The sequence below is a fragment of the Chanodichthys erythropterus genome, chromosome 11 (genome assembly GCF_024489055.1).
Source record: "Chanodichthys erythropterus isolate Z2021 chromosome 11, ASM2448905v1, whole genome shotgun sequence".
NCBI classification, from domain to species: domain Eukaryota; kingdom Metazoa; phylum Chordata; class Actinopteri; order Cypriniformes; family Xenocyprididae; genus Chanodichthys; species Chanodichthys erythropterus.
Window position 1 is genome coordinate 31,186,257 of NC_090231.1, and position 15,719 is coordinate 31,201,975.

The following is a 15,719-nucleotide window of genomic DNA, read 5'->3' on the forward strand; positions in this document are numbered from 1 at the left end:
CAAACTTGACACAAAACAAAACATCTAGAAAAACCCAATTAATTATCCATGTCCTTTTTTCTCTGTGGTGAATGTATCATTTGTGTTCCATTTGTAACAACAACAAAGCAAGTTTGTGCAATTACATCATCAGCTTTTCACCTGACTGTTATCTTATAAATGGAGTTCCTGTCTGGAGATAATTCACCTCAGAGAAGAAAGCGTACTTTTTGCGTCTTCTGGTGTCATGGTTTGTGTAGTTTTATTTTTATTTTTTTATTATTATTCATCTTGATTTATAAATTGTGTGTTTTCGCTTGTGTGTTTTTATTTGCATTAGGATTGAAAATATATGATGAGGCAAACAGTAAAGTGACCACTGTGTGTATGTTATGGCATAATCTAGCGCTTGTTGAACTGTGTGACTGATCACTGTAGTACCATCATTGTACTTAAAGTGATTAGTAGTTTAATCCTGAACTGTAGATGCCAGCTGCCACTGTTTTTGTGCTATTTCTGTCCTCCAGACACTAGAATAGACCACTGAATGAAGAAAATGACTTAATGTACTGGATAGTTTGAAAACCAATTAATGAACAACAATTAAAGGTTTAAAAATTCAAGGAATGAAATCGAAACGTGCAGCAATATGAACAAAGATAAATGAAAGGGGAAAAGAGCATGTTATACTTATTCTTGGTTGTACTTTTGAACCCGAACCCTGATCCTAATAGAAAAATTTAAACGTGTATGTGTGTATTTCTCTCCCCCAGGGACACAATGTGGCGTGTGTTCACAGGCGCTCTCTCTGTCGAGGAAAAGGAGAAGGGCAGTCAGGTGCTACAGGACCTGAGGGAGATCGAGTCCTGGATATATCGGTTGCTGCACTCCCCAGTGCCTGTCGCCGGTCAGCGACGTGTTGATGTGGAAGTGTTGCCCCACGATCTGCAGCCTGCACTGACCTTTGCCCTTCCAGACCCGTCCCGCTTCAGCATTGTAGACTTCCCTCTCCATCTACCCCTGGAGCTGCTGGGAGTCGATGCTTGTCTGCAAGTCCTGGCCTGCATTCTGCTGGAACACAAGGTATGGATGCCCAGAAGAACATAACCAAGTCTGATCAATTCTCAATCAGATTGTATAGGCCCATAGATTACCATATTTGTGTGCTATTTACATGGTACTCTAAAGGTGCGTCCCGATTCACGTACTTAAGCCCTATTCTAATATCATCATTTTGTAGTACAAATAGTGCAAGTAGTGTGTTCACACTGAAAATTCCAAAAAGAAAAAGTGCACTTTAAATACCCGGATGATGCACTTATTTGACTGAAAAAATTACGTGTGGAACGTTGGACACTTCATGCACTCTGTCGCAGCTTTATTTCCATAGTGGAGGGGCTATCAGACTGATATTGAATGAAAAAAATAAATTCATACACTATTCGGTTGAGCACAAAAAACATGGTAGCACGATGTTTCGTTTCTATTTTATAAAATTGAATATAAAATGTTAATATTGACCATTTATTATATCACATCTTATCATAGCATGAAAATGATTAGCCAAATCATACTAAATGGGAGTACGTGAACAAAATGCTGAGTTTTGCCATTCATTTAATTCTACCCCACCTTTAAATAACATTAAAACTGAGCATGTACTTCTAACAGGCAAAATGCCATAAAAGGTCAAATACTTGACATCCAATCAAATTACCTCATCTTTTGGGATCAAAACTGACAGCATCCACACAAGCAGTGTGCATATGTTGCGTACAGAGTAGCAAATACGTTACTGTCATTCTCGACGATGTGTAAACTAGCATGATGAACGAATATATACACAGACTGTGCATAGAGATCGATTTTAAGACTCAAAATCTCTTCAATACAAAAACACCTTGTGTGAGTTTTTGTTTTTAATGTTGACAATATATAATACAAGCAAGAATGCAATTTTTTCCCAATTATCCACACAATTGTAAACGTAACATTGATTTTATACAAGCGTTCAATAAACAAAAGGGTAATATTAAGTGATGTACATATTGTCGGTATTGTTTGAAATAATAGTTCCAAAAGAAAGCAACAGCAGTTGTCCACACATAGTGGTGTTTCGTGAATGAATCTTTGTCTTTGAACGAATCAGTGATTCAATGGCCCGTTCAGATATACAGCCACTCAATGACTCACTCATTAAGACAGTGACTACGCCACCTACTGGCGGTTTTAGTTTAATATTTAAAAGTGTCACTTCGTTTTTACAATCATTGCATTGCATTTCTCTAAAACATTATTTATTTTATAAAGGTAAAATTGCACTGGAAATAAATTTAAGGGGGCAAATTTTGTCCTTTAATCAAAAAAGTGTGACTGCAGTCTAAAGTAGAAGAGGGGGTACACAGAAGGATGTTAAATGCCTTAGGGGGTAGAACACTTGTGGGAATCACTGCTATAAACAATACTTTTGTGTGTGTGTGTGTGTGTGTGTGTGTGTGTGTATATATATATATAATTATATAAAATTAATGCAAAATTAGTTTTTTGACTTACGGTATTGACTTGAATTTTCGTAGTGCATTGCTATTGACTCAAATAGTGCAGTGTAACTCAAATAGTGTAGTTCTGAATTCTCTTCTGACCTTGTATTTTGGCACCTACTGTCTCCCAAATATCCTTTTAAGTTTTGTGTTCAATTTGATAGTCATGCATAGTGAGGGGTACCAATGTAAAACAAATTAAATATTTTATGCTGTATTGACCAAGAGCACTGGACAGGCTGACACTTGAGAGGAAGCAGCAGCTATTATATAAGGCAGCTTTTGAAATATACACTATTGCTGTGTCATTGGTTGTCTGTAGATCTGCTGTTTCAAATAGATCTAGTCTAGCATTTTGTCTATGTGGGTCACACTGATAGTAGCAAGGATACTTACTCTCACCCTCTGCTGTCTGTAGGTGGTACTGCAGTCCCGGGATTATAACGCCCTCTCAATGAGCGTCATGGCGTTTGTTTCAATGATTTACCCTCTTGAGTACATGTTTCCTGTCATTCCACTGTTACCCACCTGCATGGCCTCCGCAGAACAGGTAACACAACATCTTTTTTGTGCAGTTGGTGTATAAGCAATGATGCTCTCCTTATATCTGTCATACCCATTTCTTTTCTTTCTAGCTCCTGCTAGCACCCACTCCATATGTCATTGGTGTGCCTGCCAGTTTCTTCCTGTACAAGTCTGATTTTAAGATGCCTGATGACGTATGGTTAGTGGATCTGGATTGCAACAAGGTATATTGTCTATTTAAACTGTCTGTAACTACCTAGACAGGGGTTTGTGGATTCTAACATGTTGTAAATTGTGTATATAGCATGATATATCTTACATAGGTTGTATATCTTTAACCCTGTAGGTCAATGCACCAAGCAACGCAGAATTGCTCCCTCCCCTTCCTGAACCTGAGGCCACTGAGCTGAAGAAACATTTGAAGCAGGTAAATTAACCAGATGTTCTCATCTCTCTCAAAGGAGCCCTACCATTAACTGTGAGTCTGAAGTGAGCAATAACTGGATTCTAAAAGCAATGCATTGCATTGTAATTATACTGTCATCTAACAGTCGTTGTAATCATGGTTAATTAAAATCGTGCAGCTAAACCAAAGAGAAGGCTGACAATGCAAAGATGTTTTTAAACTATCTTTTGAAGCAAATGCAGACTGAAAATTAAAATTTGTTTACTAATTTATATTTTAATTGATTACTTATGTATTGTAATGATTTTATATTCTCCCCCTTTTTCGTTCCAGCTCTTGGAGGTAATAAGTTTTGAGTTTCCCCATCTTTAGACTCGAAAATGGTTCTAGTTCTCTCGCTTAACCCTTTACAATCCCACATAGACCCTTATCTAGAGCTTCTGACCTGATTCTGGGCACATCTGAGCTTAATCAAACCCCATTAACATTTCACTGTGTTGTCATCAATCATTGTCGTTCACTGTCAAACTCTGTCCTTCCTCATGTCTCTATAATAGAGACGCATTTAATTTGACCACAATCTGTTGTCTTTGTGTTTGCTAGTCAGCAGCAGAATTTCTCAGCCAAATTGATTTTACTGTTTTGTTTCATCTTGCATCAAACATAATTATCATGCTGTCATTGTAATAACTCAAGCCAAAATAGTCAATACACTGAATCATCAGTTATGTCTCAGAGATGAGTCATGACTCTTTATTTGCCATTATGAATCACCATTTATCAGTCCTCATCTTCAGATCATAATTGTTTTGAAACCTGATTTAGATTGAAGGTCATCTTTTTAGTAGTAGACAATAAGGTAGTGCCCTGTCATTTATTAAAAAGTCACGCAGTGGTTCAAGAACTCCATGAGCTAATATGGAAACGTATATTTTTCTCGTCACTGTCATTCGGTGCTATTTCTCACTCAATTGAGCTTCAGATTTCAGGGAATTTTTTATGTAACATCCTCTTTTCACTTTAATACACGGGGGGGTTGGGGGTTAACATCACCAAAAATAATATCCTATTTCACTTTTTGTTTGTTGAAAATCCTGTTTCACTCCTAAAAAGTATCACATTAATGAAGTAAAATAGGTTGAGAATGCCATTTTATCTTGACTAAAGGTCTTTGCAGATTTCAGTTTCTGCATTTTCTGTGTTTTTCGCATCCGTAGCAAGCATTTTGAGAGGTGTTTTAACAATTCAGAGCCACCGTACAAGCGAACGCCAAAATCCAGTATGGCGTCTGACAAGTTAATCCACTTCATCTCCCAGCACAAAGCACCGTATGACAAACAAAAGTGCGGAATACATATATATTGGTTGTCTTCTTTTTTAATATGTGGCTCCAGTATCGTTAGCAAAGCATCAAGCTGGGCCACTTTAAACTTTAAATCGCTCAGGATAATCCCGCAGCTCCTTGATAATGAGGTGGAACTCTCCTTCCTCTCTACGTAATCTCAGGATTAGATGGGGCCCAATATTTCCACTTTCTTTTTCTCATTTTAAGAGAACAAAATCATCCTCACTGCTTGAAGACTCCATTTTGTATTTTGTGAATTTCTTTTTTTAATGAATACACATCGGACTCAGTGTGCACGGTTTCTACAAGTTTTGTACACATTCTACAATGACAAATTTGTGTGAGATCTGCTTCCCTTTCCACCTCATAACCCACTGGTTTTCTTCGGATTGTTCTTTTTATTTCCTGTCTGCTGTGCACTCATACTATCCAGTTCATGGTGTGTTGTGTCCTCAATTTTTCTGTTTGTCACTCTTTGTTTTTTCTCCTTCCTTAAATTGTCTCCGCTCACTTTTGGTCACATGATTTCCTAATCTTTCTCAGTGACAGGTAGTCATGTGACATGCCTCCATGTTTTCTTGTGTCCTTCAGTGTCTGGTAAGGTTGACTGTGATCACCCAAAAGCAGATCTTCGCCTCTGATTCCAAGGTTCACAAATTTTTGCATTTTGAATGTGCACGGAAAAATAACTCCTGTCTCTCCCTCCCGTCATCAACACCCACAGACCTACGCAGACACTCTCTGTAACCTTAACAAATATTGAAGCCATACAGATACTTCTTTATTCCACACCCTGTGAATAAACACACTCTGAATTGCACACACTTGTGACTCTGTTTGCCTCCATAGCCTCTAACTCTCTGCATTCTTCCTCCCATTCTCTCTGTGTGATGAAGGTCTTACAGAAGCCCCCTGTTTCTCATAGCACTATGTTTGGCTTGAGCATGTTCCAATGCAACTTCTCATTTACATTATGCACATTAACCCAAAGCAAAAAAAAAAAAATCATTGTAAGCAGCAGGAGCAGATGATGCGATTGGTTTGATAGTGTGGCGGCCAAATGGCGTGGCAAACGCAGGGTCTGATGGAATGCCAGCTGAGAGGCATTGAGTGAGCAATGGCAGAATTCCCAGAGTGCTTTGTTAATGGCTCTATGTGATGACCGCACCCTTCCCTCTAACATTTTAACTATTAAATTAAATCTTTGATGCAGCACTGTCGGTTCAGGCAACAGCTTTCTCTCTCATCCCTTTGTAACATTTTCAGAATTTTAAAGGATTAGTTCACACAAAAATTAAAGTTCTGTCATCAGTTATTCACTGTCATGTTGTTGCAAACCTATAAGACTTCCATTCATCTTCAAAAGACAAATTATTAATGAAATCTGAGAGATTTCTGTCCCTCCATTGATTCCACCAAAACCTTGATCCTTTAAGAAGTTCATATAGACATTGTAAAAGTATTCCATATGAATATTCAGAAGATGATTGCTTTACATGATGAATAGATTTAATTTAGGCTTTTACTCACATATAAACATATAAACATACATACATAGAGCACATCAAATATGGTAAACCATAGCTCAAGTGTGCTTGTTTGACGTGCGAGAACCAGTGTCATGCAAGCACATTTGAGCTTTTGTAAGAACTAGCGAGGTTTGTTTTATGTGTCAAGCACCATATATGCATATATGATGTGCTCTATGTATGTGCGTTTATCAGTGTTTATATGTAAATAACAGCCTAAATTAAATGTGATATTTAAAGACACTGGGTTTGGATGATAGAATTTTCATTTTTATCCCTTTAATTTTGCTTAATCTTATTTAAATAAAAACATTGACGTTGGTTTCACCTTTGCCATTCAGTAGGTTTGTGGACAGAAGTTAATAAATGTAGGCCTTCAATGTGAGACATGATTGCCTGAGGCGATAGTGCTCTTGCTTCAGTCTTCCCTGTCAGGATTTATTTTTAAATTAATCTCGGTATCCATCTTCCTCCTCCACCTCTCTCTATCGCTCTGTCATCAATTCCTCCGTGCAGGCTCTGGCTAGCATGAGTCTAAACACGCAGCCTATTCTGAATTTGGAGAAGTTTCAGGATGGACAGGAGTTGTCTTTGTTGCCCCCTGGTCGTGACAAAGCCTCGCCTTCCTCCACTGAGTTCAACCCACTTATCTACGGCAATGATGTGGACTCAGTTGATGTTGCCACAAGGTATGAATTATTCTATACTGTATTTAAAGTGATGGGATTGGCCGGAGTTGCTATGTGTAATTTTAGTACCATTTGAGGTACCAAATGGATCTAAAAAACAATGATTTTTTGCATATAAATAACATCTAAATGTCTAAAAGCCATAACATTTGTTTGTACAAACCCAATTCCAAAAAAGTTGGGATGCTGTACAAATTGTGAATAAAAAAGGAATGCAATAATTTACAAATTTCATAAACTTATATTATATTTTATTCACAATAGAATATAGATAACATATCAAATGTTGAAAGTGAGATATTTTGAAATGTCATGCCAAATATTTGCTCATTTTGGATTTCATGAGAGCTACACATTCCAAAAAAGTTGGGACAGGTAGCAATAAGAGGCCGGAAAAGTTAAATGTACATATAAGGAACATCTGGAGGACCAATTTGCAACTTATTAGGTCAATTGGCAACATGATTGGGTATAAAAAGAGCCTCTCAGAGTGGCAGTGTCTCTCAGAAGTCAAGATGGGCAGAGAATCACCAGTTCCCCCAATGCTGTGGCGAAAAATAGTGATCTTCGGGCCCTTAGACGGCACTGCATCACATACAGGAATGCTACTGTAATGGAAATCACAACATGGGCTCAGGAATACTTCCAGAAAACATTGTCGGTGAACACAATCCACCGTGCCATTCGCCGTTGCCGGCTAAAACTCTATAGATCAAAAAAGAAGCCGTATCTAAACATGATCCAGAAGCACAGGCATTTTCTCTGGGCCAAGGCTCATTTAAAATGGACTGTGGCAAAGTGGAAAACTGTTCTGTGGTCAGACGAACCATAATTTGAAGTTCTTTTTGGAAAACTGGGACGCCATGCCATCTGGACTAAAGAGGACAAGGACAATCCAAGTTGTTATCAGCGCTCAGTTCAGAAGCCTGCATCTCTGATGGTATGGGGTTGCATGAGTGCATGTGGCATGGGCAGCTTAAACATCTGGAAAGGCACCATCGATGCTAAAAGGTATATCCAAGTTCTAGAACAACATATGCTCCCATCCAGATGTCGTCTCTTTCAGGGAAGACCTGGCATTTTCCAACATGACAATGCCAGACCACATACTGCATCAATTACAACATCATGGCTGCGTAGAAGAAGGATCCGGGTACTGAAATCGCCAGCCTGCAGTCCAGATCTTTCACCCATAGAAAACATTTGGTGCAACATAAAGAGGAAGATGTGACAAAGAAGACCTAAGACAGTTGAGCAACTAGAAGCCTGTATTAGACAAGAATGGGACAACATTCCTATTCCTAAAATTGAGCAACTTGTCTCCTCAGTCCCCAGACGTTTACAGACTGTTATAAAAGGAAGAGGGGATGCCACACAGTGGTAAACATGGCCTTGTCCCAACTTTTTTTGAGATGTGTTGATGCCATGAAATTTAAAATCAACTTATTTTTCCCTTAAAATGATACATTTTCTCAGTTTAAACATTTGATTTGTCATCTATGTTGTATTCTGGATAAAATATTGAAATTTGAAACTTCGACACCATTGCATTCTGTACTTATTCACAATTTGTACAGTGTCTCAACTTTTTTGGAATCGGGTTTGTAAACTTTTGTATATTTTTGAACAGTTCTGAACATCTCATTCACTGTTTGCAAGATTGAATTTGTATGTTCTATCTGTATATAAATGAAATCTGTATAATTATGAAATTAACAAAGATTAATAAATGCTGTAGAAGTGCAGTTCATTATTAGATCATATTAACTAATGTAGTTACCTAATGAACCTTATTGTAAAGTATTACAGAAATGTTTTATTATTTTGATCTTGCCATTAGGGTGGCAATGGTTAGATTCTTCAACTCTCCAAACGTGCTGCAAGGGTTCCAGATGCACACACGCACTCTGCGCCTCTTCCCCCGCCCTGTGGTGGCGTTCCAGGCCACGTCTTTCCTAGCCTCTCGACCACGACGGAATGGTTTCACCGAAAAGCTCTCCCACACACAGGCGGTGGAGTACTATGGAGAGTGGGCTCTCAACCCCACCAACCTGGCTTTCCAGAGGATTCATAACAGTAAGAGACAGATGTACCTGATCTTCATCCTTAAGCTGCCTTTTCTTTGACCTCCAGATTTAAATTTCCTACTTTATCATAAACATCTGTTACTTCTCCAGAATGGGCAGATATGAATAAAGTTAGAAATTATTGATGATTCTCACCTTTGCAAAACTAAAATCAAATCTCACATATGCAGAGGGTGACAAGTCTATCGTCTGATGTTTGTCCTAAGCAATGTAAAGGCAGCTTTAAACTTATCTGCATGTACAGTTTCACTGTAAAGACTGTCCATTATGTGTTTCCCAGCTTCTTTGTAGTCAGTATTATTGTGTGTATTTCAGATGTGTACGACCCTTCTCTAATAGGCGATAAGCCTAAGTGGTATGCACACCAGTTACAGCCAGTATTCTATCGTGTGTACGATGGAAACTCTCGTTTGGCAGAGGCATTGAGTGGACCCCTGCAAGATGAGACCAATGATTCAGACCCAACAGATGACAGGTACACATTTAATGCTTGTCTGTGAGATTTTGTGAACATGCAGCTTTATACACATTAACAGAAACTCATAGACAAATGCTGTTAATTCTTTTTTACATTTACATATACATACACTACCATTCAAAAGTTTGGGGTTAGTAGGTTTGAATTAGAAATTAATACTTTTATTCATCAAGGGTGTATTTAAATTGATCAAAAATAACAGACTATAGTAACGACTTTTATAGTTTTACAAAAGATTTATATTTCAAATAAATGCTGTTCTTTTGAACTTTTTATATTTATCAAAATATCCTGAAAAATGATTTCCTAAAAAATATTAAGCAGCACAACTGTTTTCAAAATTGATAATGATAAGAAATGTTTCTTGTGCACCAAATGAGCATATTAGAATTCTTAAGGATCATGTGACACTGAATACTGGAGTAATGATGCTGAAAGTTCAGCTTTGCCATCACAGGAATTTCATTTTAAAATAGAAAATAGTTATTTTAAACTAATAATAATATTATTAACAATATTACTGTTTACTGTATTTTTGATCAAATAAATGCAGCTTTGATGAGCATAAGAGTCTTCCAAACATTAAAAAATCTTAACAAACTTAAACTTTTGAACGATAATGTATATTTTAGGGCTGTCAATCGATTTAAAAATTTTAATCTAATTAATTACATATTCTGTGATTAATTAATCTAAATTAATTGCATACATAATTTTTATGATACTGACAATAAAGTACCCGTCACTGTCACTGTAATTCTTTCTTGCCCTCTTTGCAAAAAAAAAAAAAAAAAGTGATTTTATAGCTTTGTAAGAGATGCTTTTTTGCTAAACCTGAAAAGTATTAAAAAGTAGCATTTAGAAGTTATATTAACTAATAATATAATTTTCTACCATATACAATCGAATGCACCTAGCTAACAACAACTTGCTTTGTTCTGGTTTCACCTCACTCCAATCTAAACTAACTGATTTTATAGGTAGACCTAATTTACTACACATTGTTATTTAAATAACCTGAAATATTGTGGATTATTAAGGCTAATTTTACTAACCACTCTTGCTAAATGGGGTAAGCACACTTATGTTCTCATTTCAGAGTTGTTCAAGTAAATGATTCATTATAGACCGTGTGGACAGATCAGTTGTTGTCACGATTCATTAAAATGAATCTGTTCAAATGAGTCATTTGGTCACAAATTGGACATTAGCGGACGTTGACGCATTGTGTGCGAATCGCGACTGTTATTAGGATATTGCAAAAGATTTGTCAACACAGAAAACAATTCACCACTGTATAGGATTTTCTTTTGGTTTACTGAAAGTGTGGTTTATGTCAGCTGCACGTGCAGGGCGCCTGTCAGAGAAGATGAGGTGACGTTCTTTTGAGCACTATTCACACCCAGCTGTTATTCAGGAAAAAACATTCTCCGAATGCGCTTCGTGAAACATGGATTCGGTCTTACGAACTTTTAGCATTGTGTCAGTTGATTTAGATATTGTGTGTGAGGTAGAGAGAGTGCAAAGACAGTGCTAACTTTGAAGACAAAGAGAGCTTGCGCGCACGAGGGAGGAGCTCTGCTCGTTATGTCTGTCAGCGCAGCAGTCGTCTCCCTCCTTCATTTTACAGTCAAATGGTGGCTAGAACCACAGACATCATATAGGATGTCTATGGCTAGAACGGCTCCAGGTTCAAAGATCAATACGGAATGGGTTAATCTGCGTTATTTTTTTTTAACGCATTATTTTTTTCTCCGATTAATGAATCGAAATTAATGTGTTATTTTGACAGCCCTAATATGAATAACATGAATAAATTTTTGTTATTGTTTACTATTATTTCAGTGGTAGTGACAGTGATGCATATGATGACTCCAGCTCTTCCTACTCATCTCTTGGAGATTTTGTGAATGAGATGATCAAAGGGGACATACAGGGGGACACACCAAGTTAGTGTCTCCATTTTTAGTCTCTTTTCTAACCAGAGTATCTTCTTCTTATCTTATTTATCACTCTATATTGATAAATCTTGATTAAACTCAAAACTATTGAGTAGTTCAGCTTCATAATTATTATATTTGCTTTTTAGATATTGACCCCCTGACCCATGCTGCACTGGGAGATGCAAATGAGGTAGAGATCCATGACTTCCAGGAGTATAAGGGGGACAGTGGTGACCCAGAGCCAGAAGGTCCCCTAGAGGCAGCGGACAGCCAGCCGCTGCGGTCCAGCTCCAGTACCACGGCCAGTTCCAGCCCCAGTACAGTCATACAGGGAGTCAACCATGTCAGTGCTTAAACTACATGTGTTATCTGAATCTAGAGCAAAGCCTCATGTGGCGTCATACCTAAAGTGTTTGTGTTTCTTGGTGCAGGAGCAGAAGGAACCTATTGAGGTGGAGGCGACAACAAGTGTGACCCTCCAGAACTCTGTCCCAGGATTGGGTGCTCAACCTTTTACAAGACCTGCCCTTGATCCGGTGCCTGTTGACCCAGGCAATAAGAAGCAAGAGTATGATAATCCCTATTTTGAGCCCCAGTACGGCTTTCCTACAGAAGAGGATGCAGAAGCAGAAGAGCAGGAGGAGAGTTACACACCACGATTCAACCAGAATCTTAATGGCAACAAGTATGTACTCCGTTAATAGTCCTACACAAACACACAGAATCTTTATCTCAACTACACAGACCAGCACTCAACGTCCTCTCCCTAAATTGTGTGCGTGTGTGTTTAGGCCATCACGTCCATTGAGACCCAGCAGTCTGAAGCTTCCGGGTGAATCTGACGGGGAGGGAGACTCCAGAAATAGCTCTCCGAACTCTACCATCTCCAACAATAGCAACGATGGCTTCGGGGGACTCATGTCCTTCGCCAGTGAGTGGCTAGCTTAACATAACCTCTATTTATTCCTAAGTAGCTCATGCTCGAAAACACAAATGAACATAAATGAAGATATTTGTTTGAATTTCTGACAGATTTGCTTAGCAATATGAGTAGGGATGGGTATCGTTAAGGTTTTAACGGTATTACTACTCTTACCGATACTGCTTATCGATCCGGTACTTTAACGGTATTCTTATCTGTACTTTTTGTTTTTATATAATATATATATATATATACATATATATATTAGTGGTGGGCCGTTATTGGCGTTAACGTGAGACTCTTATCGGGCGATAAAAAAAATATCGCCGTTAATCTATTCTCAAAGTTGGGTTGGGAGCTGGGTCTATACTACGCAAGCTATGATGACTTTCACCTTGATATTTTAGCGTGGATGAATTGACCCTTTGCAAAGACCCGCCCCCCCTTAGTTACTGTTTCTTTGTCCGACAAGCCGTGACGCTGTCACGCCACACACAGTGATAAATGCATCACGGAGCAAAGAGGATACTGACAACACGTCGACAGACAAGACAGAGCAGGTTACTTATGATATTAAACAAAGTCCTTAAAGCTTTTAAAAGTGTGTAGTTTTTTAAGAAATTCAAACAATAAAAACTGTTTTGTGACTCTTTAATGTGTCGTGACCATGGTCGTGACAGATTGCTGTAGCGCCTCAGCTCAAGAGGCTTGTGAACCGATCATCTCTTACTATGAGTCCATTTATAGCATCAAATAAACATCAATGAACATGAGAAGAAATGTTGTTTCAAACGCGGAAAGATGTCAATATACACAATTTTTCAAGTTTAACTCCACCGAGGTTAATCTTCTAACTACTGACTGCTTTGTCAGACAAAATGGCGGATTACTTTTAGTCATTATTTGCGCACACATATTCTGAATGTCTTCGGCAGAATTCAAATCAGCCATTTTAATCTAGATTAAATTCCAATATTACAGTGAGATTAATCTAGATTAAAAAAATTTATTTATGCCCACCACTAAAATATATATATATATGTAAAAGCTTAATTAAAATTATATTAGCTTTATATTATATAGTGTCTGGCATTTTTGGTGTTTTATATAAGATACAGTAAGAACATGAACAAAGAAAGTAAAACAAACTGACAAATACAATACGTATACATTTGTTCATGTGTTCAGGTAATATAGGCCTAGCCTATAAAAGAAATCTAAGTAAAGTAACCAAATGTAAAATAACACTGCATGGTTTACACAGTATAAATTAATAGATTAATGCTTATTAAAGCTAACTATATTCAGAAGAAGCACTGTGAGTGATTTTCCCTTTGCATTTTGTTGTTTGATTAACACTGATGTCAGAAGGTGACTGCTGTCATTTTAAGACAATAGATATTAACACACATCGGATTTTCTCCCAGTTGTTCATGTACACTTATGATATAAACTACGTTTAAGTAGATAAACACGCTCCAGTCCTGTCATTTTAACATATTTGTGTGTGTATTTGATCGTTTGGACGTGCACCTGAAGGACAAAGTGTAATTTGTTTGTCTATTTGCACCCCGTTTTGAAGCTCGTGCCGCTCACACAATTCAGAAACAGCGTCGCTTATGCGGATTATTGTGCTTTCAGTGTTTTAAAACGTTGATAATAATTATCAAACATTTACTCAATTTAGCAACAGTAAAGACTGCATTTTACAACAATCACCGAATGTGCTGATTCTGATGTTAAGTTTGGGTTTAGGGAGGAACGAACGCGCACAGCTGTGAATAAATGAGAGTGTGCTAGACAAAACTAGTTTTTAATAGTTTTACCTCTGATATCTTCTTTCTGATGATACTTGGAAGCCAAAATCGAAATCAAAAATAAAACTATCTTAATATCACAGGCCTAAAGTGTAAGCAGACATTTAGTTGTTTAGTTCTCCCTCTATCGTCACCATTAAACACTGCTTTCGTGTGAGCGGCTGCGCGCTCTGTAGCTCCTCTGCGTGAGTGCGATCTCTCTTCTGGATTGCGAAAGCAAAAATGCATCATAGACAAAATGTCCTAATATTATTGCATACAGAAACAGCTGGTGACACTGGCGAGATAGTATTCGCAAGATAATGTCTATATAGCAACAATAAATGTATGTGTATTTTCTTCATAATTTCTCCAGTACTGATAGCAGAACTGTTAACGTCAGAGCTTATCGATACACCGGTCTTTCAAAATTTAGCCCCGGGGCCAATTTAATACCGGGATTCGGTACCCATCCCTAAATATGAGCCTTCTTTCAAAAACATGAAAACCAATCCCAAACCTTTGAACACTAGTATATATTAATATTTATAAATAAGAGAATCTTCAGTAGCATATTAGCATTTACTGCGAACTAACTAGGACACTAGACTACATTTCTGCTATTTTGACAACTCCATTGCACAGAAACATGTGCGTTCCCTGTTGTACATTTCTGAATCGCGTGTGTGCAGGTAACCTGTATAAAAACCACGGTACCAGTTTCAGTCTGTCCAGTCTGGCTCTGCCTAATAAAGCGCGAGAGAAGAACACACCATTCCCCAGCCTCAAAGGTACACATATCCCCTCAGATTTCTCCATGTGACCTTCCCGTTCATCCACCCGTCTGCTCACCCTGTCTCATTCCTTCAGTCTAGTCCGGTTATCTTCTCCTCCTTTTTCTTCTTCCTCTCCTTCTCTCAAAGTCCTTTTCTTTCCCTATATGCCTCTTTCTTAACTTTACAAAGGCAGTGTAACTAATGTTTGAATCACTCCAGTTAGTCTGAACTTGTTATATTAACTCCACTGAAGTAATTTATGAGTCAAATAAGGGTCAAATAAGTACATGTTGAAGTAGTTGTAGAATTAGACAATAATAATTCACTTAAAAAAAAATGTAGTTTTAAGAGTGTTTTTGTGAACTGGATGAGTCTGATTAGTACAGGCATTAGGTTAGAAAGATTGCAACCTCTGCTGTTAAAAAGGAATACTTCTTTACTTTAGTCAACTAGTTTTCCTTTTCCACTTTTTCTCTTCTTTCTTTATAATTTGTTTTATGTATTTCATTTAAAGAATATTTTAATTTTGATTTAACAGTGGACACAGATCAAGGTTTGTGGGAATGTTGCCTGATTTCTTTGCCCCAACCCATGTCTTTTATCCAGTGTTGCTTCCCTGAAAGTGACGAGTACCATGCCTCCTTTTTTTCACCGCAAATAAACTGAATTAGTGGAAAATGGTGGCATAGACTAGGGCTGGAACT

At 37.7% G+C, this 15,719-nt stretch overlaps 1 protein-coding gene across 13 annotated transcripts in view; it reads left to right on the forward strand.

Annotated features, from left to right (window-relative positions):
- The window catches only part of madd (MAP-kinase activating death domain), a 69,084-nt gene that overhangs the window by 22,473 nt on the left and 30,892 nt on the right, over positions 1-15,719 (forward strand). For 8 of the 13 annotated variants that reach the window (XR_010896523.1, XM_067402357.1, XM_067402356.1 and 5 more), the window contains exons 5-17: positions 753-1,062; positions 2,938-3,069; positions 3,155-3,268; positions 3,391-3,471; positions 5,387-5,443; positions 6,841-7,013; positions 8,854-9,089; positions 9,416-9,575; positions 11,424-11,527; positions 11,668-11,864; positions 11,953-12,206; positions 12,313-12,452; positions 14,932-15,030. Coding sequence is in view for 12 of the 13 variants with exons in the window: in XM_067402357.1 (XP_067258458.1) it covers positions 753-1,062; positions 2,938-3,069; positions 3,155-3,268; positions 3,391-3,471; positions 5,387-5,443; positions 6,841-7,013; positions 8,854-9,089; positions 9,416-9,575; positions 11,424-11,527; positions 11,668-11,864; positions 11,953-12,206; positions 12,313-12,452; positions 14,932-15,030 (2,057 nt within the window). In the remaining variant the exon portion in view is untranslated. The remainder of the gene's footprint in view (positions 1-752; positions 1,063-2,937; positions 3,070-3,154; positions 3,269-3,390; positions 3,472-5,386; positions 5,444-6,840; positions 7,014-8,853; positions 9,090-9,415; positions 9,576-11,423; positions 11,528-11,667; positions 11,865-11,952; positions 12,207-12,312; positions 12,453-14,931; positions 15,031-15,719) is intronic. The other 5 variants (XM_067402360.1, XM_067402362.1, XM_067402361.1 and 2 more) reach the window with 3 other exon arrangements.